At 50.4% G+C, this 27,685-nt stretch overlaps 1 protein-coding gene across 2 annotated transcripts; it reads right to left on the bottom strand.

Moving 5' to 3' along the window:
• Positions 1–1,264: 1,264 nt before the first annotated feature.
• On the bottom strand, positions 1,265–24,419 carry LOC129125714 (uncharacterized). 2 transcript variants are annotated; one of them, XM_054641295.2, is made up of 16 exons: positions 23,955–24,419; positions 23,131–23,170; positions 20,203–20,287; positions 18,953–19,059; positions 18,213–18,271; positions 17,046–17,156; positions 14,665–14,795; positions 13,851–13,975; positions 12,785–12,890; positions 11,583–11,781; positions 10,706–10,732; positions 10,112–10,169; positions 9,597–9,652; positions 8,324–8,528; positions 5,935–6,093; positions 1,265–2,579 (listed from the first exon to the last, which is right to left on the bottom strand). In XM_054641295.2, the coding sequence occupies exons 1-16, from the start codon at positions 24,046–24,048 to the stop codon at positions 2,447–2,449; spliced, it is 1,695 nt and encodes a 564-aa protein (XP_054497270.1). In that variant the 5' UTR covers positions 24,049–24,419; the 3' UTR covers positions 1,265–2,446. The 2 variants fall into 2 exon arrangements, with proteins under 2 accessions (XP_054497270.1, XP_077041951.1); XM_077185836.1 differs by lacking the exons at positions 18,953–19,059; positions 20,203–20,287; positions 23,131–23,170; positions 23,955–24,419 and adding an exon at positions 18,381–18,916.
• Positions 24,420–27,685: the final 3,266 nt, after the last annotated feature.

Here is a 27,685-nt window from a genome sequence, read left to right as displayed (position 1 = left end):
CATTAGGTGTGGTTTTTACTCTTTCTTTCCATGTAGTAACTAATGCCCCCAGAACAGGTCACTCAGCAAGACTGCTGCAAAAAGTGACCCTGTGGCACGAAACAGTGTCATTGTCTTTGCTTCTCCCAGGAAAGGAGCTGGACTCTCCTGAAATGCACTGTGGCTGGGAAAAACCCCTCAGCAACAGAAAACCCCACATCCCAACACCACTGAACCTGCAGCAGCTTCTGCTGCTGAGTACAGATTATTTCCAACACCCCACCTGTACATTTCCCTGATAGAAAAGGCACTTTACCTCTATTTAATGAAAAGAAACCAATTTAAAACTACTTACCTCAACTCCACAGCTGCTCCTGGCCCCAAAAGCCTCCCCATGTGTGAATACTCTGTGACCTGGTCCAGCTCATTGCAATACCACAGGAGGAGGGGCAGCCCTGACTGACTCCATGCTGGATTCCCCATGCAGTCCCCCAGCCCCACCGGCTGCAGACTGGCTGTGATCACCAATAACTCTGCAGGAGCTCAGGCAGTGGCTGTGGAACAGCCCTGGCACCCCTGGAGAGGCACCAGGGACATGCAAAGGGGGCACAAATGTCCTTGTGTGGGGCCAGCCCCCTCCCCTGGGTGCAGCATTGCAGGGGAGCAGGCAGGGAAAGGCAGCTCAGAGGGGCTGGGGGCACTGCCTGGGGGCAGAGCTGCTGTGCTGGGAAATGCAGCAGGTCCCATCCCCACCTCAGGCAGGCTCCCCAGGGAGGCTGGGCAGGGCTCTGGGCCCCTCTGTGCTGAGCAGTGCCAGGGGGCACAGAACCAGCACTCCTGAAGCCTCCTCACCACTCTGGTCTGCATTTCTCCTCAAGTTCATGCCATTCTCCTTTGGGCAGCTTTTGGGCACTCCCAGCTGCAGCCCAGCCCTGGGCATTCCCTTGTTCCTTGCACAGCCAGGGCCAGGAGCTGGGGGTGCTGGGGCAGTGAGAGATGCTCCTGGATCTGGGCTCCACCGAGGCTGCAGAGGCAGGAACAGCCTGATCCCAGCTGACCCTGGCCCAGTGCACACACATTTCCCAGCAGCTCAAGCACATTAAGAGAACTCCATGAAAACCAAAAGCCAGCAGAAGTCCCAGTCTCCTCCTCCTCCCCTGGGCTCTGCACTTACAAACCCATCACTGCACTGTCACAATGCTGAACCCAAACCCAAGGGCTCTCCTGGCACACGTTGGGCACTTCCCAGCACACTCAAGACTTCCAAGATTACAATACCAAAAAATACAGAACATTTCAGAACCATATTATTTTAGGACAAATATTTCAGACAGTTTTAAATAACAAGTCAAAGGAAAATGAGACATTTGTGGACTCACACGAACAGAAGGGCAGGAACCTAATGACCAGACAGATGAAAACCCCTCAAAATTATTTCCCCTGTTCTTCTCACCCAGAAACATTTCTGTTGCCCCTTCCCCAACCAATACTAAATCCAAAGAAACTTTGGAATTTGACTAAATTTATTTTGGGATCTAAGGGAAAGGAATGCATTGGACAGGAGTGTTGGTGATACCCAAATAGAAACACCAGTCCCATGAGGGCAAACTGCTAACTGGGACTTGGTGTTCTCTACTGTACTCTAGGTTATTCAGTCAACTCTTATAAAAAAAGGAAATAAAATAGTTAAGTCAAAAGGAATTAAAGAGAAATTCATGCTCTTGCTGTGGATCTTCATTGATTCCCCACACAGGGGTGTAACATGACAGAACTACCTTTGCAATGGATAAAAAACCAGTTTTGGAGTCTCTGCACACGCTGTGTGAACGCCCTCAGCAGCTTCTGGAAGCTGCCACATCCAGGCAGGGCCTCTGTGCCCACCTGGAGCAGATCCTGCAGCTCCTCCTGACACGCCAGGCTGGCCACGGAGGAATCAGAAGCTGTTTCTGTAGCTATAAAGAAATTTATTCAGGGATGAGACTTTGCACTACTGGACACCAGACTCTAAGCTGGCTCCTGGATCTAAGTCACGCTGTTCTTTGGACAATAAATTTCAAGTTGCACTTACTGTCCTAGTCCTCAAAAAGGAATGATGATGCCAAAAAGAACCAAGAACTATGACCTAATTGCATTAGTTTCAGCTGAAGCCATCTTCCATCAGAAACCATAGGATCTGATACACCAAAGTTCTCCCTAGGGATGTGGATGAGTAGAGTAGCTCAGTGCTTTGTAACTAGTACTGCTGTATTGTCTTGTATCAAAAATAAACAAAAAAAGGAAGTTTAAGGGCACGTGCAGCCTCAGCTCCTGAAGCACTGCCGGCTGTGCCACGGCTCGCCCAGTCAGCCTCTTCCCTTGGAAAAAAGTAAAAAACAATAATAAAAAAAAATCACCCCCCAAACCAAACATCACCAATTCCATGCTGGTTCCACAGGAGAGTTCCTGCCGAGGCTGCAGGGGGCCTGGCTCACTCCTTGGTGTCCTGCTCCTCGCCCTCCTGAGCCCCGTCCTCGCTGGCCTCCTTCTCCTCCTTGCTGCGCTTGTTCTTTTTGTGCTTGTGGCGCCGGTGGCTCTCGCCCTCCTCGCTCTCGTGCTGCTTCCTGGGCGGGAACAGGGGACAAAGGGACATCAGACACAGCCCTGCCACAGCAGGGACCAGCCATGGGCACAGGGGTGTGGATTCTCTGGTGAGGGAGCCACCTGTGCACTGCCGAGGGCACAGCGGGGATTTGTGCGATGCATCAGCACTGCCACTGTCACACACACACTGTCACTGTCACACACACTGTCACTGTCACACACACACTGTCACTGTCACACACACACTGCCACTGTCACACACACACTGTCACTGTCACACACACTGTCACTGTCACACACACACTGTCACTGTCACACACTACCACTGTCACACACACACTGCCACTGTCACACACACTGCCACTGTCACACACACACACTGTCACACACTGCCACTGTCACACACACACTGCCACTGTCACACACTGTCACTGTCACACACACACACTGCCACTGTCACTGTCACACACACACTGTCACTGTCACACACACACACTGTCACACACTGCCACTGTCACACACACACTGCCACTGTCACACACACACTGTCACTGTCACACACACACACTGCCACTGTCACACACACACTGCCACTGTCACACACACACTGCCACTGTCACACACACACACTGCCACTGTCACACACACACTGCCACTGTCACACACACACTGTCACACACACACTGCCACTGTCACTGTCACACACTGCCACTGTCACACACACACTGCCACTGTCACACACTGCCACTGTCACACACACACTGTCACACACTGCCACTGTCACACACACACTGCCACTGTCACACACTGCCACTGTCATTGTCACACACTGCCACTGTCACACACACACTGCCACTGTCACACACACACACTGTCACACACTGTCACTGTCACACACACACTGTCACTGTCACACACTGCCACTGTCACTGTCACACACACACACTGTCACTGTCACACACACACACTGTCACACACTGCCACTGTCACACACACACACTGCCACTGTCACACACACACTGTCACTGTCACACACACACTGCCACTGTCACACACACACTGCCACTGTCACTGTCATACACTGCCATAGACACTGTCACACACTCACACTGCCACTGTCACACACACTGCCATAGACACTGTCACACACACACACTGCCACTGTCACACACACTGCCACAGCCACTGTCACACACTGCCACTGTCACACACACTGCCACAGCCACTGTCCCACTGCACAGCCCCTCCTGGCAGTGTCCACAGGCAGTTGTCCACCTTGCTGTTCTTCCACTCCTGAGCGAGCTCCAGCAATTGTGGCACAGCACAGAGGCTGAGAGGAGGAGGAGTCCTAAACCTGAGACGTGTTTGAAACTTTCACTCTGAAGGTGTGTGGGATATCCCTGGGGTAGAGGCAGCAAAGGGATCAGTGGAGCGAGAGAAATGTGGGTTCCCCATGGGAGGCAGATCCTGTTTCTACTTGTGCTGACTCACAGCTGACCTGGCTCTTCACTTGCCTTCGTGCCTTGGAACTCCTTTATCTCCCCAGTTTTCCAGATGTGGGTGATAACTGGGGATGTTTACCCAGGACTTCTGTGATGTGGGAGCAATCCCAGGCAGAAGAGGCCTGAGCAGGCTGTGCATGCCCTGAGCCTGTGCCCTGCCAGCTGCTCCCTGCAGCCACCACGGCCCCAGACCAGCTCTGCCTCCCAGCAGGAACAGGCAGAGCGCTGGTTTGCCCCCCCCAGAAGGAGATTTTCTGCTGCTTCTCTCACAGGTTCAAACCACAGGAGCTCTCAGGAGCTGACTGTGGTGTGAAGGTGGCAGAGTTAAAGCACAGCCCAGAGAACAGGAACAAGCAGATAAATTTAGCCCAGGATAAACTGTGAGTGCAGGCACAGCCCCATGAGCAGGGACAGTGTCAGACCAATTCTTAGCACAGCTGGAATTCCAGTTTAGCAGCAGACACTGAACTGGCTGAACCTGGCTGAAAAGCTCCTGGCTTCAAGCAATTTTCTGGCTGGTTTAATGAATGGTTTCACAGCCATTAAAGGCAAGAAAAATAGGGAAAAATAAAAGGCTGCTGCCTCTCCACAAAACACCTTCAGCCACCTCGTGGCCGATGTGTCAGTGGTTTGTGCTGGGACACTGGGACTGTCCTTTGAAAGCAGCGTCAGTGATTTCCTGCAGACTGCTCAGTTTGCAGCAAGCTGGAAATGAAACCCTTTCATCTACAGGGCCTCAAACAGGCTCAAACCTCAGCGTGCCTCAAGCAGGGAATACCAGAAGGTTTGGGTTGGAGGGGACCATGGACTGGGATTCCTACAGTGAGGTATCTACTCCAAGGTTTCAATTCTGAGGAGAGGAAGCTGAGAAATAACCCTAAAGCCAATGGCTTGTTTGTCTGATACCAGCTCAGCTTCTACTTGCTCTGTATTAAGTTTTTATTATGGTCTTAGTCTTTCTTCCTATCATTTTGCTTCCAACCCTGTAGCAATCAGTCCTTCCTTGAAAACTTACTCATCTCCTTAAGGACAAAAACAGCCTTTTTCCTCCAGTCACTACATAGGGAGTTTTTCTGATACCAGCTTCAAAATAAGGGTAATTACCTCCAGAGCTGACAGGAATTTCCCCTAAAAGCAGGGAGTTGACACATCAAGAAAATAGAGCAAGAACAAGTCATTAATGAGATGTGAAGTGACACAGGACCTGAGCAGAGGACCTGCCTCAGCCCATAGAGAGCAGGGCTGCTGCTCTGCTGGGGACTGCTCTTCCAGCAAGATCATCTGCTGCAAATCCATTTTCTGCAGAAATGCTGTGATTTCAGGACATGCTGCTCTGCCCCAGAACTTTCATCTTGGTGCAGACCATCACTCCCTCACTACCAGGCTCTGGGCAAGAGCTCTGCTCCTCCTGCTCAAGAAGCAATTTCTGAGAGCAGGCAGGGGGAAGTTTTACACAGAAGGAGTGGCTGGGCATTGGAATGGGCTGCCCAGGGAGGTGGTGGAGTCACTGTCCCAGGAGATGTTTAAGGAAGGGCTGGATGTGGCACTCAGTGCCATGGTCTGGGTGACAAAGTGGTGTTGGGTCACAGCCTGGACTCGATCTTACACCCCTTTTCCAACCTACTGGATTCTGTGAGCTCTGTCCTGGTGCACAGGAGCAGCAGGACCAAAAGCTGATGCTGCTCTCATGGCCTTTGTGTGTGCTTTCATTAAGATGGGAGCTGTGCTGGGAGGCTGAGCCCGCTGAGCACAAACTCAACCCTGAGCTCTCCTTTCCCCATCCCAGAGGCTCCTCCTGCCCACAGCTCTCGGGCAGAGGGAGCTGGGATGAGCCAGGCTCCGTTGCACCCCAGAACAGGAACTGCTCGCTGACCTGCGGGAGGATTTGTGTTTGCTGCCGTCGTCCTTGTCGCGGTGGCGGCGCTCGCGGTGCCGCTCCTCTCGCTCGCGGCTGCGGTCGCGGCTGCGCCGGTAATCGCGCTCGAAGTCGTAGCTGCGCTCGCGGCTGTAGTAGCGGTACCGCTCGTCGTCACTGGGGGGACAAGGGACACGTGGGCACAGGGACAGCGGGCAGGGCTGCGACCGCCCTCACCGGCAACACCTGGCACCTCCCACTGAGCGGGGCTGCTCCGGAACCACCGGCACCGGCAGCGCACACGAGCACACAGCGCTCCTCCATCGTCCCTCCCTGCTGCGGGGGTCCCTCAGCACGCACACACACACACACACACACACACACACACACACACAGATCATCTCCCATCCTTGGGGTAAGGTGCTCTTTTCTTCCCCACAAGCTCAAACCATCAAACTGTGAGTGCAGCTTTCTCTACCTGCTCAAAGCACCTCATTCAGTCCCCAGGAGTGGGCAGGGTGTACCCCAAACTGAGACACATCCCACACTCCCCCCTACATCCTCCTGGTCAACTTCTGAAAGCCAGAATCCAAAGGGTTAACAGTGCCCCTGTGGGAACAATACTCAGGACTTGGCAGAAAGGACGTCAGAGACATTGTTCTGACACTCCTGGAAACAAGCTGCACAAATAAATGTCCAGGATCAATCAGCTGGGAGTGCCCCAAAGGACTGCACGGCCACTTGCCCTCCTCTGAGCTGCACCAAGGTGCTCCACACCAGCCAGGAATGCCAGCAATGTGCTCAGGAGTGCTGATCCCAGGCCTTGGCTCCAGCATGGACCAGGAAGTGGGGGAGTATGAGCTCTTCCAATTTTAGCAAGTTTGTCTTCTGTTCTCTTCCTCCCCCCTCCCATCCACAGTGCCCAAAAGCTTATAAAGGAAAAAAAAATCCTAGGAGCACACTGCCCTGTTTGCTCCTGCCCTGGGCTGGGAAGCTCCCCAGCAGGAAGTACCCTGTGCCAGGAATGCACATTCTGATCATGTTTTGAATGATTATTGGCATTTCTGAGCCTGGAGCCTGCAGAAAACCGACACTGCTGCTGACTGAACACCAAGGGGATGGGTTTGGGAAGTGTCTGCAGCCCAGCCTCCACCTCAGATGAACACAGGGAGGCTCCAAGCCTCCTGCTCTTTCCCAAGTGCTCCCAGCACTGCTGTCAGCTGAGGCCACAGCAGCTCTCACCAAGGTGGTCCCTCCAGTCCTGCTCCCATTTCCTGGCTGACTCCCAGGGAATGGCACTCCCAGCCCCACAGGAGAGCAGAGCAGGCTGTTTGTCCTTTGATCTGACAGTGACATTTAGAAGACAAGAAGCAGCAGCTCCTGCAGCCAGTGCTTCACACTGAGCTGTGAAACACTGAGTAAACACAGAGGGGCTATTTCATTGACTGGCCTCGTGGGAGAGCAAGAGGAACCGGTTCTGCTGGATTTAAACAAAAAAACCCAGACCCAGAGACAGGAAATCAGCCAGTGGCACAGCTCCCTCTCTGTGCTGTAGTTATTGATCCTAAGGAGCTCTTCCCCAGACGTTCCAGAGAATTCAGCTGGTGTCCTGTATACCCAGCCCTTGGCCAGACATGCTGAGGTGGCCCAGGAGCACAGGAGGGCAGCACTCACTTGTTGTACTCACTGGTGGAGGGGGCAGCACTCACTCGTTGCACTCACTGGTGGTGGGGGTAGCACTCACTGGTGGTGGGGCAGCACTCACTGGTGAAGGGGCAGCACTCACTTGTACTCACTGGCGGTGGGGGCAGCACTCACTTGTTGCACTCACTGCTGGAGGGGGCAGCACTCACTTGTTGCACTCACTGGTGGTGGGGCAGCACTCACTTGTATTCACTGCTGGAGGGGGCAGCACTCACTTGTTGTATTCACTGGTGAAGGGGCAGCACTCACTTGTACTCACTGGTGGTGGGGGCAGCACTCACTTGTTGTATTCACTGCTGGAGGGGGCAGCACTCACTGGTGGAGGGGGCAGCACTCACTTGCTGTATTCACTGGTGAAGGGGCAGCACTCACTTGTTGTATTCACTGGTGGTGGGGGCAGCACTCACTTGTATTCACTGGTGAAGGGGCAGCACTCACTTGTTGTATTCACTGGTGGAGGGGGCAGCACTCACTTGTTGCACTCACTTGTTGCACTCACTGGTGAAGGGGCAGCACTCACTTGTTGCACTCACTGGTGGTGGGGGCAGCACTCACTTGTTGTATTCACTGGTGGTGGGGGCAGCACTCACTGGTGGTGGGGCAGCACTCACTTGTTGTACTCACTGGTGGTGGGGGCAGCACTCACTGCTGGAGGGGGCAGCACTCACTTGTTGCACTCACTGCTGGAGGGGGCAGCACTCACTTGTTGTATTCACTGGTGGTGGGGGTGCGGTCCCGGTCCCGCTCTCGCTCCCTGTCCCTCTCCCGGTCTCGCTCCCGCTCCCGGTCCCGCCTGGAGCCCGAGTACTCCCAGTGGCTGCTGCTGGAGCTGCTCGTGCCCTTGTCCACCGTGGTCACCCAGGGCGTGTGGGACGTGGAGATGGGGGGGTAGCTGATGAAACCTGAATCTGCAGCCAGAGCAGAAGCCTCTGTCATCCAGAGCATGGCCAGCACCCCTCTGTCCCTCCCTTCCCAAAGATGCCCTCTGGCAGCAGAGCTGGATCCCAGGAGACAACGGCCCAGCTCCCTGCTGTCCTTCCCTTCCTTCCCTGCAGTTTGCTAAGAACAGGGAACTCCTCCCTGAGGAGGCATTTACAGGCAGCACTGCACAGTCTCTGTCAGCCCTGGGCTCTGGTCACCTGTACAAGGTCCCACCTCCCACCAGGTACCTTCTGCTCTAGGGTGGCACCTGGGAGGGCCAGGGGCAGCAGCTGCCAGTGAAGGATGTCACCTGGGGAGCCCAGAGCCACCAGCAGTCCCCAGGCAGAGGTGGCCAGCTGGACTGGTGAGGTCATACCTCAAAGCAGTGCCACATGTGGCAGCACTGCAGGCTCCTCTCCTTGGGAAGGGCTGGCACTGCCACTCCTGCAGCCCTGTCCTGCAGGGAGGCTCTGCAGGGCTGCCTGTGCTCCCACTGCTCAGCACAGCCAGGAGCCACTCCTGGTCACTGCAGGACTGGGAGAGACCTGGGGCTGCACCAGGGAAGGGAATCTGCTGAAATCCTGGCACTGTCTCTCCTATTGCAAAACCACAGGAGATGGTGCCTGTAGCAAGGGAGAGGGTGAAGTGGGGGAGAGATTCAAAAACTCAGGGAGGAGATGCCAAGCTCAGTAGTTGTGGATGGTTGTGCAAATCCCTGAGGGTGGGGAAAAGGGAGAATATGAGTGAGGGTGAGCACATGTGTGTGCCAACAGGCAGGAGAACACACTGCTGAGGCACTGGGGAGGCTTCTCTGTGCTGGGGATCTGCCCAAACAGCGACCTGGGCCTCAGCACTGGGTCACAAAGTGCATCCCCACACGTGCACAGCACTGAGAGCAGCACACCCAGCCTGTGCTCCTGACTGGGACCCTCTGGGGCACAGCAAGAGCCTGGAGCTGGAGCAGGCATGGTGAGTGCCAGCCTCAGAAAAGCCTGGGTGCCAAGAGCCAGGCAAGAGGGAGAGCAGCAGGGGGATGTGTCCTGCCCGGTGCTCACCTGCAGAGTTGTAGCCAAAGGGAGGTGGCTGCCTGTTGTTGTAGCTGGCTGGCTGCCTTTGGGAGAGAAAAGGGGGTGAGTTACTGACATCAGGGACCCCCACAGCTCTGGCTGTGCTGCAGCTTCACCCTGTTTTCCTGGAGATGTGTGGAGCATTCTTATGGGAATCCCACTATCAGAAATGCTCACAGGCTTTGCCACAGCTTCCAAACCTGCCATAATCCCACTGCTTGCCCTGGGAAATCAGCACTGCTCACAAACTACCTGGAGCACCTTCAGAGAAAGCATCTGCAGTAAGGAATCGTGCCATGAACTACTCTAGGCTTTACCTAGATTTTACTGGCTCCTTCCTGTGCCTGGAATATGCCAAATCCAGATGAATGCACAGAGGATTCCTGACAGACTCTGCTCTCCCCCAGCCCAACTCAAGACAGACCATGCATCCCCAGCACTGATTTTGGACCTGTTCTCTTCCCCCCCTCCCATGGTGTGATCTTACCCAGGTGTGGTCTTACCCATCCAAGGTTGGGATGAGGAGAGCTGGTGGTGGTGCCAGAGGGGGTGGGAACAGCCCTAGACACAGAAGGCTAAATCAGCACCAAGATCTTGCAGCTTCACAAGTGCTGTTCACAGTTGAAAGCCATTAAAGCATCTTTTTACCCTAAACAAGGCTCTATTTAAAATAGAATAATTTTCTTTCAGGATAGGATCTCCTCCCCAAATTCACACCCTAAAGCTCTGTTAATTTTGTAGGGATATAGGAAGAAAAACAAAGCAAAAAATACCTTCTATTTTGGCTTTTAAATACTGAACATAAGATTCATCAAGGAGTAGCAATTAACTCCTATAGCCCTAGGGAGGAAAAGTGGTCCTTGGGACGTAGACATGTTCCATTCTGATCAGAATATAACAATCAAGTTATTCTGACCTACAGATTTGTGTCAGAATAGAAGATAAGCAGCTCAGGTTCAATGCTCAGTTGGAGTTTATTAATCTTAAATTAGCTGTGCTCTAAACTGGTGCCATCCTATTTCATGTTACTTAGTCCAAATGCTCTGAACCTGTGTGATCAAAACTGCTGCTGTTATTAAGAACAAGGTAACACCTACCTGGAATTGGACCTGGAGGTGGCAGGCCTGTGGAAATAAGCAGGGAAAACAAGTAAGGACAACAAGGAAAGCGTGGCCTCTCTGTACTGCATGGACTCTCTGTAGCTCAACCTCAAAGCACAATTTTGAATAAATCTCACATACTGGAGCAAACAGAGCAGGAGAAAAATTGGTGCTGCTAAGCAGGAATTAGCCTATAAAAGATACAATTTTCCCAAACAATCTCTTTATCTTTATAATTTAAAATGTTGCTGGGGAACTCCTTTTCTGAGTGTGAACACACGAACAATTGATTTGGTCTTCAGAACAACTGAAAGAGCTGGAGAGGAGAACCTGCTGCAGGTTCCACTCCAGTGTGTCCAACTTGATTTTGTCAAGCATTTTTAACTAAGGCAGCAAGAAAAGCTACCATGGAAAAACTACTGGGGAAAAGAGCCCTTGAGTGCTGCAGCAAATCCTCCTCAGGCAGGAGTCCCTGCATGGAGTGCTCCTGGTGCTGCCCCAGGAGCAGGAGAAGCCCAGAGTGTGGCCCCTCATTTCAGCCTGGTGTATTTCAGCCAGAAGCAAAAGTTCTCATCTTCCTCCAGGGAAACAGGAACCTGCTTCTTGACATTTATCTATAAAGCAAATGGATCAGTAGCATTGGAAGGTTCCCTCAGGGAAACAAAGCCCAGAGGTTTTCCTTCAAGGACCAGCTGCCATTTTGAAGTATTCAGGGCAAATATTGAATAGGCTGATGGAGACTAAACAAAGGCTGGCCAGGGGTCAGGATCTGTTCCCTGAGTGCTCACCCATCCCATGGCACTGAACCATGAGAGCTCTGATTTGCTGCAAGCCTGGGACATCCCAACTCGGGTTCCATGGAGTGACCACATACCTGGAGGATGCAGGGGAGGTGGAACAGAAGTCACTGGAGGAGGAGGGTGCAGGAAGTGTGGAGGAGGAGGCCCGGCCAGCGGGGGAGGCGGAGGCCCTGCTGGTGGAGCAAACGGCTGCTGCTGAGGAGGCTGCTGGGGCTGGGAGGGCTGCTGGGGCTGCTGGGGGGGCTGGGGCTTACTGCCATGGTCTCCCAGCACCTTGGGGGGCACAGGAATGAGAAGAGAGTGTTTTAATCCCTCTGCTCCTGCAGCAGGGCCCTCACAGTGCTGGCAGCATCACTACAACAGGACTGTGGCTGTGCCTGAAGAGTGACCAAAATGCAGAGAGGCACCACAGGGACCTGAAGTGTAGCTGGCAGTGCTTGTGAGGGGGAGGAACAACAAAAAACCCTTTCCCAGCAAATTCTGTCTCTTAGGCAAACTCTTCTTGTTGGCAAAATCTGGAAAACTGACTACTAAAAAAATAAATGAACCCCAAAACCATAGAGAAAAACCCAAGGAATTTGGCCTAGGAAGGGAAAGGTTCCATGTTTAGGTTTTTCTGGCAAGTTAGCAGAGTTGGCAGGGGCAAGGTGGTTAAGAGAAGGGGATTTGGCAGATGCTCCTCAGACCCTGCAGCTTCCTGCCTAGGAACCAACCAGAACACTATGGTCACACTGGGCAGGCAAGCCCAGGGCTGGGATCAGCTTTAAATCAGGCATTCATTTCTTAGAAGAGACAAGATCCAGTAACACAGGCCCAGGCTCAGTCTGAGGTGTGGGCTGCACCAACTGATTTGAGACTTAATGTTACTTTGAAGTACAGAGAAACACCAGCCCCAGGTACAAACCCTTCACTGCAGATTTGAAGATTCCAACCCCACAGTGGAAGGGAAGGGAATAATCCACAGAAGACATTCCCAGCTACACACTCCTAGGAATACTTTGGGAGGACTGATGATGAAAGAACTCAGGCCTTACCATTCCAAAGGGAAGATTGGTCTTTAAAGGACAAATCTGGCTCCTAGCAAGACCAAGCTTTTAACCCAGAAATTAACTGAGCCTGCAGAAGGGAATGATCCATGCACCCACCTCAACAGGGCCAATGCAGTAGCTGCTGCTCTGCAGGTATGAACTGGGAGGTCAGGAGCACACAGACATTTGCCCAGGGCTCAGCACAGTGCAATACCATCAGCAATTTGTCGAGGCTTGCAGGGTTTTACCTGGATGGGGTTTTCCTCCGAGGCGTGCTTATCCCGGCGCCTCCCTTCCACCCTGCGGATTGTGCCCGCCTGGCCCCCGATGACATCAATGGTCCCACCCAGCTTCCTGGGACAAAGCACAGGCACCTTTTTAGGCTCAGAAGCACCACAAGGAGCAATTTGCCCTGCTGTCAGCAGATTTCTTTCATGCTTTCTTTCCCACCAGGGAAACATCTCTCAAATGGGGATGAGAAGCCAAGGAGAAGCCCGTTTGCATTCCTGAACAGTTTCCCTCTGAGCAGGGGTGGGTTTGGGCTCTCTGAGCACCCAGAAATGTTATCCAAAGAACCACCACAAAGAGGTGTAAAAACAGGGATTACACACCGGGACAGAAACGCTCCCAAAATGCTCAAATCCAACAGACTGAGCAGCGCTTTAATGCTCATCCCTGAAGCACAGAGCTGGTTCCCAGACAAGCAGTAAAGTTGGGATGCAGGGCTGCTTTCTGCAAGGCAGGTGTGCAAAAGCTGTTTTGTGAATGAAGCAACAGAAACATCCTGAGCCCAAAGCTCTGGCTCATCTGGTGTGTTCTTCTGAAGCTTTTGATAAAACCCCATCGATCTCCTAAGGGCCAAGTGGTTTCCCCAGCAGAGGCTGCCCCTCAGAATGACTCAGTTGTTTTACCACACATCCAGCAGCGTCGCACACAGGCTCAGGAACCAACAGCTCCTCTTATCCTCTGCCAAACTCGTAATCCACTTCCACTTGAGGAGGCAAAGATTAACATCGTGGGAGGAGGAATAAGCCAAGCAAGCACAAGCAATGTCAGCAGTGTGAGCCCTCAAAGCTGAGGTGTTTGCCTGGCTCCTTCCACTCCCAGAGATGTGTCCTGGGATCCAGGATTCCCTCCCTGCGCCAAGGAGGGGGGAATGGACAGGCAGGGGTTGCACTGCTGGAGGTGACACTGAATGAGTGACCACAGCAGCTTCCTGCCAAGCTTAAAAGCTTCTCTTTGAGGCTTGAGGAGTCTCAGATGTGGCCCAGGTGGTTCTTAGGTGCCCCCATGAAACACATGCTCCTCTCTTACCTGTTGGGAGGAGGCCCAGCCTTCATTCGTCCTCCCACCAGAGCCAAGAAGTCTGTTTTGAACTCTGTTTTGATGATGTTGCTTTCCACTTCTTTTTCAGCATTTCCTGTTCTTCCCTGCTGAACCTATGTAAGGAAATAAATAACACATGGTGCTGTGCCCTTCTTTCAACTGAATGGAGCACCAGAGATTAACCCTCAGCAAAAGAAAAGGAACAATCACAGCAACCTATTCTTCAGTCAAGGCACAGCCATTTGTGTCAGTCAATGGCCATTCCAGCCTCAGCCTGCTGTCCACTGTCTCCCACCAGAAGCTCTGTTATGACTTTATTAAACTCATATCATTTTCCATGGAGTCCCTAAGTCAAAACTGGAATGAGCAATACTTGTACTGACAATTTAGCTGAAGCTCTGATGGCCACCATGGACTCCTGCAAGGTTGATGGCCAAGGCAGTCTGCAAACACAAAAGGCAGCCACACCACTGCAGCAGGCTCCAGCAGTAAGCAAAACAACCCTGGGGGCTCAGCTCCCCTCCCTGCACTTCCCTCATCCAGAGGGTTTTCCAAGCCAACTGGAAATTCACTCCAGTCTTGCTGCTGTAGTGGTTCAAACTTGCCACGTTGATGGAACTATTCCTTCCTCACAGAAAATATTTTCAACAGAGATTTACTCTTTAAAGATTCATTTTGGCATTTCTCCTTGCTGAAAGCACAGCTCAGAACCCAAGTATCTCCGGCTCTTACACCCTCATCTCTGTGACAAACACAATCCCAGTTTTCCTGGAGCCAGGAGCAGGAGTCACAGGTCACCCACCGTGATCTTGTTCTCAGTGCTGATGGGAGGAGCAGGGTCCAGCCCCAGCTGAAGCCGCCGCTGCTTTTCACAATAAGCTTTCCATGTTTCTTCATTGAATCCATAATTAAAGTAATCAGAAAGATCAGCACCTGGCAGAGGGAGCAGGAGTTAGCACAGAGGTTCTGCACACTTGCACTCTCAAGCTGTCCTTTAACTGCTTACATAAAGGGTTAAGGCAACAAAAGTACTGCAGAGAGCCCAGCTTGTGCCTTTCCTTGTCAGAAAGCTGTGGGTGCCCCAGAGGTTGCACCTTGGGTGAAAGGCAGCTCAAGTGGAAGGTTTTTATTGATGGGTGGGAGGGGAACATGGCCTGAGCAGCAGTGGGAGCCCCTGGGACACACAGGACAGCTCCTCCACAGGCCATTGGGAGCTCCCTGCAATCACTTATTCACCAGCCTGATTTTTTCAGGCTGACTTCTTCCAATTGTCCATGTGAGCTGAGTGCTGGGCACAGCACAGGAGTGACAGTTCCAGCCCCCACCACAAAAATGGGGTGGAGCCACAAAACCTTTTTGCTGGCAGAACTAAGCCCACACATTCCCCTCCTGACCATCACTGCCTTTGCTGTTTTGAGAGGAGATTCTGGGGCTCACCCATTTCGTGAAAGGCAGCTAAAGTGGAAGGTTTTTATTGATGCATCCCAGACTACACAAGTAATTACAGCTCAGTCACAACCCTAATTAGCCATCCCAGAGTGTTATCTCCCACTGCCAGCCTCCTGTGCAATGTGCTAATTCAGCACGAGCACTTCTGAATAACAGAGGTGACCACAAACTGCTTGCCAAGAAACCAGAGATGCAGAGGGGCAACCCCAGCTGCAGGAATTACAGGAGCACCCCTCCCACCTCCCAGCACTACAAAGCACCTCCTGCCCCGCTGAGGTGTCCCTCAAACATCCCCTATGTGAAGATATTCCTACACACACCAACCCCAAAACAAAGAGCTGCTACAAGAGCAAGGCAAAACTCTGCCCAAGCTGAGCTTGGTTTAAGTGTGAGGTCTAAGCAGTGAGGCTTATCTCCTGGGCTGGCCACTCTTCCTGCTGTACCACCCAAACATGCAAACTGCATCCACACCGACTCAGCAACACAACATTTACTTGTCGATTTTATCAGCTTCTATTTCAGACCTCTATCAGTTCTTCCACACAGGATTTCTCCTTCCACTCCCTCACTCAAAGACATACCAAGCTGCTGAACAATTAACTGTAAAGGATATAAACTTGAAAGGCTGTTGAGTAATGAGCTACTTGCTATCTAAAATAAACTTACAGACCACATAGCTCTGCAGAAATCTTCCCTCTATTGCATTCCAACACTGTTTTAGGGCCAGCTGGCTCTACTCTGCTCCAGGGATGTCAGCATGGCCACAACCATGTCCACGCTTTATCTTTGAACTTCACTGCATTCTCTCTAACTCATTTTCTTCCCATTCCCCTCTGTCTCACTTCGCACAAGGAGAAATCCCTGCAGAAGAAAAGCTTCTGTTCCATTCTGCCTGCACTATCTGCAGGGTGTTTCAGTGCTGGTTTGATAGCTGGACATGCCCATGGAGTTTCAGCACTGGAGTGCCCTTCATGTGGGCAGGAGGTACCCAGAGCACACCACAGGCAACCTCAGGAAAGCTCTACTTACTCAGCACAGCAATATTGCTGAAAGATAAATAAAATACAGGGGCTGGCAGGGAGAATAATGATGGCTGAGAAAAGGCAAGTGGACTTTTTGTGTCAGTTGACATTTCATCAGAGCACATTTTATGAGAGTAGCACAGCAAAAATCTGGATGTCTAGTTCCTTCAATTACTTCTGTATCAGAAGAAAAACAGCAGCTGATTTGTAGCATCCTACAGCTGTAAGAAGAGAACTCTCCCTCATACAAATAAGTGTAGGCAGCCCCAAATGAGGAGGGACCATAGGGACAACTCTGGGCTTGGCCTGGGGACACAGAACAAGCTCCTGCACAGGAAAAGGAAAACAAATATCAACAACCCAATCCTGACCCCGCTCAGCTGCCTTTAAGGCCAAACATTATTGGACTGGTATCAGTGCAATGTTCTCAGGAAGCAGGGAATTAATAAAATAGACCATTTAAAAAAATAGCTGTTCCCTTTAGGGAAGTTCAATTACTAGAATAAATGCAACCCAATTTAACATAGACATGGCTTGTTCAATCAGTAAATGCCATTGACTGTCTAGCCAGGCAGCAGAGACTGAGCAACACACATTGTTCCAGCTTCCCTGTTCCCTGGCAACAATAAATGGACAGAAATTACATGTGGAAATCAAGAGACACAACTAGAACTGCAGAAATTATTTACCACAAGGAACTGTGAGGCCTCACCTGGTTTCCTCCACGGTTTGTCTTCAAATGAATCCAAATCCACTTCTATCACAGGCAATCCATTTATATTCCCTGCGGCATCCAAGTCAATACCTTTGGGCTGCAACTTGGCTTTGGGGAGAGAGGGACTGTTACAACTTTTAATGCAATGCCTTTAATCCACTCATTTGCTCAGCAAATTATTGCAGCAAAAACAAAGCACTGCAGTGAATTAATCACCGGGTTTACAGCACGCAGGTAACCACAATCAGCTTTTTAATAAAAAGGACTCCAGTCACTCCATAAACAAACAGGGTGTGCAGCACCTGCAGCTGAACAGCAGAGAAGCAAATTCAACCCAGATTGGTACTACAGACAGAGTAAATCATTAGGACATGCATGAAATTTACCCCAAATGAAAATAAAATGAAATTATTTTTCTCCCCAGATAAAGTACCTATTTTCCCCTCCCAAGACAGACACATTTTCTCATAACAAGAGACTTTTTCAGGATCACTCTTTTGCAGACTCTTTTGCAGGAGTTTGCAAAAATCTTTCAGGTACAAAACCTACAAGGAGAATTTGTTCTTATTTTCTCAATCAGAAGAGAATTCATTTGGATAAAGCAATTAGTGGAAGGCAGTAGATGAAGCCCATGAAAAGACAGTCTCACATATGTGGAAGGACAGAATCCCAGACTCAGTTTACAGGAGAAACTAAACTGAATTGGTGGTGGAAACTAAACTAAACTGGTGTGGAAAATTTCAGCAGCCAAATAAGCACAGCTGTTACTCAAGGCCAGAGTTTTGTTTCTTTTAGCATCTCACACTGCAAGTAGCTCAGGACACTGAGTTCCAGTCCTTCTCCAGGGCTGCAATGCTCAGCCCCAGTGCAACAATATGTTTTAGAAATATTCTGGGGTTTTACTATAAAAGTATCAATACATTTTTTCCTAATTTAAATAGAATTATAATCACCTTGCTCAGTGATGGGTAATTAAATCACTCCATTGCCTCCTGCCCCCTCACACTATGCTGGGAACACTGATTTTTAGGAAATGCACTTCCTATTGCTAGTTTACACTAATTCTATATTCTTTTAAACAGAGCAAAAATTGCAGCTGCTGCAGCTGTCAGTGCCAGGTAGGTGAAATACTGGAAAAGTGAAGGATAAAAATAACAGCAGTACCTGAAGCTGATGCTCCATAGCCTCTACCCGTTTTTAAGTTTAGATTCATAGGAGTTCCCCTATTGGAAAAGAATCACTACATTGGCATTTGAACAAATTACTTGGCTAAAGATTCTCATGCAAAATATATTCAAGCCCTGACACCCTTCAGGAGATGCTTCAGTTCACCTGGGTTTGCTATTCAGAGTCATCCATCAGAGTGAAACCACCTCTACAACAAGAGAAGGAAATTATCCATAAAGTGGAAAATTAGAATATGCAGCAAAGCACAGGTAAGTCACTTGTGTAAGAGGAAGGCTGCTAGCAGCAAGCAAAAGGCTCTCTCATTACTTTTATTCAATGCACATTAGGCAGAGTTGTAGAAAGTATAATTTCCTGCTTCTCAAATCCAGCCTTGCCATTTCTGAGCCACAAAAAATCAAGACAGCTGGAAATTAGTAAATTCACAGCTTATGCAAATTCTTAGCAGTACAGATTTTGGTTCTGGAAGTTTTCACAGATGAGTTAAACAGAACTTCCCACCTTTGATTCTGCCCCAGGGAGCCCAGGAATTAGTAAATTAATTTGCCAGCAGCAGCCCCACAGATTGTCATTCCCATTTTACAGATGGATTCTCCAACAAGCAATTGCAGAAGTGTTGTGGCCACTGCTCCCAGGAGGCAGAGCAGCTCTCAGCCCATCCCTTTCCATGCCCTCATGCTGGATCCTCAGCCCCAGATCCCCACCCCAGCAGTACCCACATGTAGGACGGCGCTCCCGTTTTGATGTTGCCAATTGTGACCTTCACATCATCGTCATCGCTGTCACTGTCACTGTCATCCTCATCATCCTCACCACTGGGAAGGGCCTGCAACAGCACAGCCACACAGCAGCTCATCAATACACACAACTTGAGAGTTCTCCAGCACAGCCAAATCTTGGGAAGCTTCCTGAACAGCCTCCAACAATGGGCAGATGCCCACAGAGAAACTCCCCTGTCCTCTGAAGATTTGGCCCTACATGAAATTTGGAGTGATGTTTGTGAACCTGGGGAACATTTAGCTCAGTTCTAAGAATTTCACCACGTCCCTCAGTTCTTTTTGAGAGTTGGGGCTTTTCAGGCACACCTCCTTCACAAGGGCCATGGTCAAAGTACACAACCACAAATGAAAACCACCAAAATACATTCACCAGGTTTCACCCAAGAACCTCAAGGCAAATATTCTCTCACCACAACTTCTGTGGTAGGGAGCTGCTGAGGAGTTTGGTTTGGCTGATTTAGCACAATCAGCCCCCAAGTCACTTCACTTTAGAGATTTGACTCCAGTGCAACCCCAGTGCTGGGCACAAAAATAAGGGAATAGAAAAAGAAATCTTCCAGATATCCAGCAAGTGCAGTTTTGTGAGAATTCAGCACGAGCTGAATTAGCACCTCACCCCACATGAGGAAGGCATCCCTCACCCTCCCTCCTTCTCCACAGCACGTGGGTCTGTCAGAACCCCGAATGAACCCTCTTGATGTGGCAGAAAACAAACTCATCAAAGAGACCAGGAGAGGAGGGTGGGGAGAAGCAACCCTCCTCCTTCTCTTTCAGCACTGAGCCACCAGACTGCCTTCTCAAAGGTCTGAGCCTGAAGCAAAACTGATTTTCAGCATCTTGGGCTTTCTATCCCAGTGTTTCCCAGATTTTACAGGTCCTTGAGAAGTCACAGTGAATACTGAGCTGGAACACATTGTGTTCTGCTTTTCCTACCAGACTGCAGCATCAGAGACTCTGATCTGCCTCCTGAGGGGGTATGAGCAGAGCCTGCAGCAGGGTTCCCTCCCCACCACTCGAGGCAGGATGACAAGACAGGGCTGCTTGTGGACCCAGCTTTGGGAACGGCTGGCAGTACATCCCAACACTGCAGGTAGCAGGGATTAGGCAGCAGCAGGGTCTTTACACTCCCTGCTTGTCCCAGCAGTGTGAGAAGCCCAGACACCCCAGCACCGTGGGCAGTGGACACGTACGTGCTGCGCCATCTCTCTGTCCTCGCTGTTGCCGGGCCGGCTCTCCTGGGGAGCATCCTGCAGAGGGTGAGCAGACTCTGTGTGTCTGCAGGGGGGACAGACAAAACAAAGAGACCATGACACAGAAGAAAAAGTGGACAAGCCTGGCCTAGAGAGTCACTACAATGAGTTCTAAAGCCTTTGCCCAGGTGACTTTCACTCAGTGCTTTATTCTTCTTGTGTGTCTGTTCTGCTGGCATTTGCTCAACTACCTGACAAAAAAAAAATCCATCCTCCTGGCTTGGCTTTGCTTTTGCTGGGAAGAATCAGTTTCACACATCCAGAGAGCACTGACAGCACTCAACAGCTCAGTGGCAGCTGGCTCAGCTCGGATTTGGCACAACCACAACTGATAAGACCATAAGCAAAATTTCACCTCCTCCTTAAGGATGCTAATAATCACACATGCATTTAGTCAACAGCAAAGGCATCTGTCCCAGAGAAATTAATGAAAGAATGATTTTAGTGTTTCTACAAATAGTTTACAGTAAGTAGTTAAAATTCCAAAAGGAAAAGTTATGGGAAAAATTATGCACCTGTTCTTCTCACTCGTTACAAATTAGACCTGATGAAACAATGGTCAGGTTTGGATTTAACTCCAGTTTAAGAGTTTGTACAATGTTAACATTGTTTATTGCACTGGCCAAGCAAAAAAGTGGAATTGATGTACACATACTAGAAAAGAGTGTGCCAAGTTTTACAGAACTGAAATACAGAGAGCTCATCTGTCTCTAATGTCACAGGTGAAGCTTAGTAGAACTTCAAAATAATTCTGAGTTTTTTTCAAGAGAGACAATCAGAACAGCCCAAGCCAAAGAAACCCAATTCTCCACCAGTGCTTTGTGGAGCTGTTGCTATTGATTTAAAATCCCACATCGGACAACAAACATCCCTAGGACTGTTTTCAAAAATGAACAGGCAACATCTCACAGAATCCAAACACTGTCACATTAAAGCCACTTCAGAGTGACACCAGACACCACACAAGAAAGGCAAAATAATACAACCCAACTGTTACTGAGTGTAAAACAAAGAACAAACAACCTGAGCATAACTGAAGCCTCATTTTGGGAAAGTCCCATACACAAAGAAATTCATCAGGCCAAGATCAAAGAGGGCTGAGGGTTGGGCAGCTGACCAAGCACAGGTGCCTGGGGTGCCAAGTTCCTGATGTGACACCTGCACACACTGTCAGGTACAAAAGGCAGCCAAGATGTCAGAGGAAAATCAGCCTCCAGGTATTTCCATGCTGCAGACACAGGCTGTGACATGAGGACCAAAGCAAGGACCACTGCAGAAAATCTCTGTTGGATTCAAGAACTTTTGGCCAAGCCAAGGAACTCAGCATTGACCTCCAGCCTGAATCTCCTTAAAACTCTGAGATTCTGTGTTCAGGAAGAGTGACAGGTGTTACCTTCAGCTTCAAGTCACATGAAGCACCTGTGGGTGTGCATTAAAATGTATGAACTGGAGTTCAGAGAGACACTTGGGAAGCAGGAGCCTTTCCCCAGCCTCTCTGCTTCCCAGGAATGAAGCAGCTGACAGGTCCCCAGCATTGTCTGGGCACAGAAAAACGTGGCAGAGATTTCACCTGCCCAGAATGCCAACATAGTCCTGGGCACTGCTGGCAGCACAGCATCCTGCTGGCCTCCAACACATCCCTTAGGCTTGGGAATGTCAGTGATGCTGCATCCCAAACTCTGCAGGTTTCTGCTCTCTGGCTGGGACAAACACTCCAGACAAGCCAGCAGTGCATCCCTGGAGCTGCAGCTGCTGACAGCAGAGCTAACAAAGAGTCATTTTTCTTAAAACACCCCACAGCTCTTCATTTAGGTAGATTCTCATTGTGCAACAAAGAAATATGGGGGCAAAAAGTAAAAGGAGGGGGAAAAAAGGACAGCCAGCATGGCCACTAATATTCCTTCTCCCTGCATTTTGCAGTTATTGGAGACAGTTGCTAGAAATTCAGATTTTTAGTCCTGCTTGTAAAATCAAATTACATTCAGATGAACGTGACAAGGAACAGCAGATTTATGTAAAGCAGCTGTAAATTTCTGTCTAAAAGTTGTTCCTCCTCACAAAGCTCATTTGATGTTTTTAGGTAACAATTTACCTTGTCTTTCACTATTTGAAAAAGCTTTCATATTCCTTAAGCACAGAAGTAGGACAGTATCTGTAACAACCTCAACATTCCAGACACTGAACCTACAATGACAATAAACCCTAAACTGAACTTTGGAAGGGGCTGAACACACACAAGCCCAGTGAAAGCCTTCTGAAAAATGTTACATTTAAAATGGCAAACAGGTAATCCTGTGCTGAGACCAAGCTCTGCTGGTGCAAAACACACAGCTACAAATGGAGAGGGAATATAACCCAGGACACACAATCCCTTCCACACAGAAAGCCAAACTGAGGACTGGTTTTATCTCCAAGTCTTACCCACACCACTTGACAGATCTCACAGAATGTGCTGCTTTGAGCAGCTCAAGATTTTAACCCAAGCTGAAGGTTTTGACCTTTCCCAGACTAAAGCACAGGCCAGTTTTAGCAAGGCCAGGCTAGCACAAAACCAATCCTCAGGGCATCATTTTCCCCAGGGAATTAAACTGGAAAAGTGATCTGTTTTAAAACTAATTGCTGAGAGAAACAACAGGGCTAAAAGTTAGCACTAAATCCAACCAGTCCACTCATCCAGTTCAGCTTCCACATCCATAAATGCCTGCTACCCCCATGGGGGCAGCTGGGGATGATCCCATGGGATGGGGAAAGGACAGGCTGCTGCTCCTGGCAACAGCACTGCTCCAAAGCACTCACCAAGCTCTGCTCAACGAGGCTCAACCTCTACACCATGTATTGTTATAGTGAATAAACAGCCTCAGGACTCACCCAGAAATTGGTCCATCTTCTTGCTTACCAGTGGTGTCATCTGCAAAAACAACAGTAAGAACAAAGGAATTATTCAAGTGAAAGGAAAAAAGTTAAATTCAAGCACAAAAGGCATCACAGGTACAGAAATACCCAGCGGTGCCAAGGCACTGTAACCCCAACGCTTTCTTTTCAAAAAAGTTCAACTAGAAATGGAACAACTAAAAATCAACCCAACCCAACCCAACAAACACCATCCATCTGCAGAGGTGATGTCTCACACCAAACCAAATTCAAAATGTAGATCCTAAGTCTCAGAGAACAGAGATAACTATCAGACAGGAACTGAAGTCACCTATCAAGGTCTTTATATAAAATTTTAACGTGCCAGGGGAGAAGAAACATAAAAGCATTCATGTGGAAAGCCTATGGGGAGGACAAAGACGTTTCAATAAAGTCCTGTGGTTTATAGCGGCCACATCCCAGCCCCGTTAGCCCAGGGGTTCACAAGGTTTGGGTGATTAGCGAACTCAAACTCTTAACAAAGCATCTCGTTAACCTCCCTGCACCAGTGTTATTGATAAAGGACAATAACACGCCGCCACCCGCCCACAAGAGCCTCTCAAGCGCTCCTGAGGGGAGGCGGGGGGCGGACGCGGGTCCCTCTCCGGGCCGGGGGGCAGAGACCGCTCCCTCTGAGGGGGCCCAGGGAGAGATGCCCGTCCCTCCCTCCCGCGGGGCCGCCCCCGGTCCCGCACGGCCCCGCAGCCGGGGGCGGCCCTGAGGCGGGGCCGGGCCCGCTGCCGGCCGGGCCCCGCGCTGCCCCCGCGGCCGGCGGTACCTACCCCCGTACAGCCAGTGCTCCTCGTCCTCCTCCGCCTCCAGCGGCGCCGTGCCCGACACGGCGCCGGCGGCCGGCGGCTCCAGCTCGGTGGCCATGGCGGCCGCGGGGCTGCGGGGAGCGGCGGCGGGAGGAGGAGGAGGAGGAGCGGCGGCCCCGCTCGGCTCCCGCCGGGCCCGGGCGCGGCGCTCGGGCGGGGGTTCGGCGGCCGCGCTACGGCGCCGCCATTGCTGCTTCTATGGCGGGAGGGGGGGGCGAGACCCCCGGCGTGGGCGCGCAGGGCCCCTGAGCCGCCCGCCCCGCGCCGCCGGGCCCTAGAGCCGCCCGCGGTGCTCCGCCGGGCCCTAGAGCCGCCCGAGCGCCCCGCAGGGCCCTAGTGCCGCCGGCCGCACGGAGCCACGCCGCCGGCCCCGCCGGGCCCTACCGCCGCCCTCAGAGCCCCGCCGGGCCCCGGCGCCGCTCGCCCGCCAAGCCCGCCCCGCCAACCCTGCGCGCGCATGCGCGGTAGGGGAGCGCGGCCCTGCCCGCGGCCCCGCTCGCAGAGCGCTCCGCTGAGGGGGATTTGGGGCTCTCCGCCCTCTGCCCGGGGCGGCGCGGAAAGGAACGCAGAGCCCGAACGGCCGCTGTGGAGCCTCCCGCTCGGAGCTGCCCGGGAAGGACGTGACGAGTCCCGCAGGATTGCCGAGGAGGCACCGGGAAGCACAGAATGCCGCTCCGTGTCGCGGCTGTCAGCGCAGCGCTGCTCCCGAGCGGCTGGGGACACACTCGGGTCTGTCTGGGTGGGGTTTGCACCTCCCAGGTCCGGCTGTGCAGCTCCTCGGTGAATGCTGAACTTCAGGGCCTGGAGATGCAGCGCCTGAGGCTCCTTCTGCAGCTCCACCTGGGAGCTCCTGTCTGAGCATCACCAGAGCCCTTACCTCCCTCAGTATCACAGGGAAACTTAGAGCAAGCTGATTTTCAGCACTAATTCTCACAAAACCTATAGAGAATCCTGAAGCAAGTTACCTTTACCATGCACTACATAGTTCCAGAAAAATCCCGGATTAAAGCGTTCCCACTCTCTGCCCTGCGGTTCCGGTGGGGCTGAGGTGCGTTCCTGCTCCTTGTGCCTTGCTGGACCCTACACTGGGAATGCTGAATGCGTACTCACCGTAGGAACTGGAACTGGACATCCAAAAATCACCGGGGGTTGAGACCCCTGGTTATACCAGTGAGACCCCTGGTTATACCAATGGAGCCAGGTTATACCAGTGAGACCCCTGGTTATACCAATGAGATCCCTGGTTATATCAATGAGAGATCCCTGATTATACCAGTGAGACCCCTGGTTATACCAATGGAGCCAGGTTATACCAGTGAGACCCCTGGTTATACCAATGAGATCCCTGGTTATATCGATGAGAGATCCCTGATTATACCAGTGAGACCCCTGGTTATACCAGTGAGATCCCCGATTATACCAAATGAGATCCCTGGTTATACCAGTGAGACCCCCGATTATACCAATGGAGCCAGGTTATACCAGTGAGATCCCTGGTTGTACCAGTGAGATCCCTGGTTATATCAATGAGATCCCTGATTATACCAATGAGATCCCTGATTATACCAAATGAGACCCCTGGTTACACTGATGAGACCTCTGGTTATACCAATGAGATCCCTGGTTATACCAGTGAGATCCCTAATTATACCAATGAGATCCCTGGTTACACTGATGAGACCCCTGATTATACCAATGGAGCCAGGTTATACCAGTGAGACCCCTGGTTACACTGATGAGATCCCCAATTATACCAGTGAGACCCCCGATTATACCAAATGAGACCCCTGGTTACACTGATGAGACCTCTGGTTATACCAGTGGAGCCAGGTTATACCAGTGAGACCCCTGGTTATACCAATGGAGCCAGGTTATACCAGTGAGACCCCTGGTTACACTGATGAGATCCCCAATTATACCAGTGAGACCCCCGATTATACCAAATGAGATCCCTGGTTACACTGATGAGACCTCTGGTTATACCAATGGAGCCAGGTTACCTGTAGAGAGGTGGCAAAGTGCTGCTCACCAACAGGCCTCAGCAGTGCCTTTCCATTTTCCACTCTTTTCCATTTACAACAAAACCCAGAATTCCTTTTGCTGCTGTGTTCAGACACTTCACTGTCAGAAATGTCCAAGGAGATTGTTGTAGAAACTCTCTGGAGAACCAGTAGTTTTCAGTTACCCCTCCAGGCTTGCACACCATATAATTTACAGTAAATACAGATCAGTCATCACCTTTTGATTAATATTTGCCTTTTAATTTTAAATTCTTATTAGCCTGAGAGCTACTGTAATTCCTCTTTCCAATTTTATTACCTATCCCATGGGACCAGCACTGTTGTGAAGAAGTGTTTCTTTTCTAGCCAAAATATCAGGTTATGTTTGTCACTGAATACAAATATACAAACCTATTTCCTGCAGAAATTTTAATTTTCTGCTCAAGAAAGGCTACTATAGATAATAAGATTTACATAAAGAATGTGAAATAAAATGTGAATGTATTGAAAGGATCATTACCTAAACATATTCAGTGATTAGGGAAAATGTAGAATTCAACAGGTTAGCCCAGACCCAAATCTGCTGTTTGCATGTTTATAAAATAACCAGATGTAAATCAACCAAGCCCAGGTAGATCCCATCTCCCAGATAAACCACAACAAGGAAATTACTGATTCAGTCAGATGTAAAAAATTCAGTCAGATGTAGAAATATTTAAAGCAGGTCAGGGACTAAGTAAGGAAAAGGGCATTTAGAAAATTCATAAGCAAAATTCAGGCATCTATCTGGGAACTAATCTTTTTAGTAAACTCATTTGTGTTAATTTTGCAGACTGAATCAGCCTGTGACAAACACTTCTCCCAGGAAGACTGGGAGCACAAGTACAAGGAGAACTGGAGGACTGGGAGGACACAGTAATGGAAATATTGAGAGATTCACCAGTACAAAGTGTCAGATGCTGAGTCTGGACTGATGAGTGTCTGCAGGGAACTTGTACAAACTACAAGTGGCTGAAGAGAAATGGCCCCAGATTTATCACAGAACAGCTACAGACCAGAAATACAATACAGCCCCTAAGGAGACAAATGTGACCCTTGAAATTTAATGGATCACATTCTTTTCACACGAGAAGGGGAACTATCAACGCTGAAATAAATACCTGGTGCCTTCTGGGCCAGGAGCCACTAACTGGAATATTGTTCCTGGTCACTCCTATTCAAGGAAAATTAATTCAAATAAATGCAAGCAGGATGAACAGAAACAGAACTTTGCTTTTGAGAGGAGGCTAACATTTAATTTGGTCTAAGAAATGAAGGGTTGAAGTCTCTCCAAGCTTCACTAAAAAAAATAAACTCAGCTAGAACAGTTCAAGTGATGACAGACACAGCATTATAAATACACTGGCACAGACAGCACAGCAAGCTGCTCTACCAACAGGTCTGAGACTGTCTTCCAACAGTCAGGGCCAAATCCCAAATATCCTTAACACAGGCCTTTGCTGCTAAGTCTGGGCAACTACACCTCCTAAAGCCCCCAGGGATTAACTCCTGACTCAGCCCCTCATCTTCCTTTTGGCTGAACAGCCCAGAAACATTCCCTGCTTTCTCAGCCAACATCCAGGATCAGCTCCATGCTCCAGCAGCCCCGGGTTTGCCCAGAACAACTTCCAACAAACCCACTGCACGTGCCCCTTT

Source organism: Agelaius phoeniceus, chromosome 14, assembly GCF_051311805.1.
Source record: "Agelaius phoeniceus isolate bAgePho1 chromosome 14, bAgePho1.hap1, whole genome shotgun sequence".
Lineage (NCBI taxonomy): Eukaryota > Metazoa > Chordata > Aves > Passeriformes > Icteridae > Agelaius > Agelaius phoeniceus.
The sequence above is the reverse complement of the archived record's forward strand: the minus strand, read 5'-3'. Positions and strand labels throughout refer to the sequence as shown.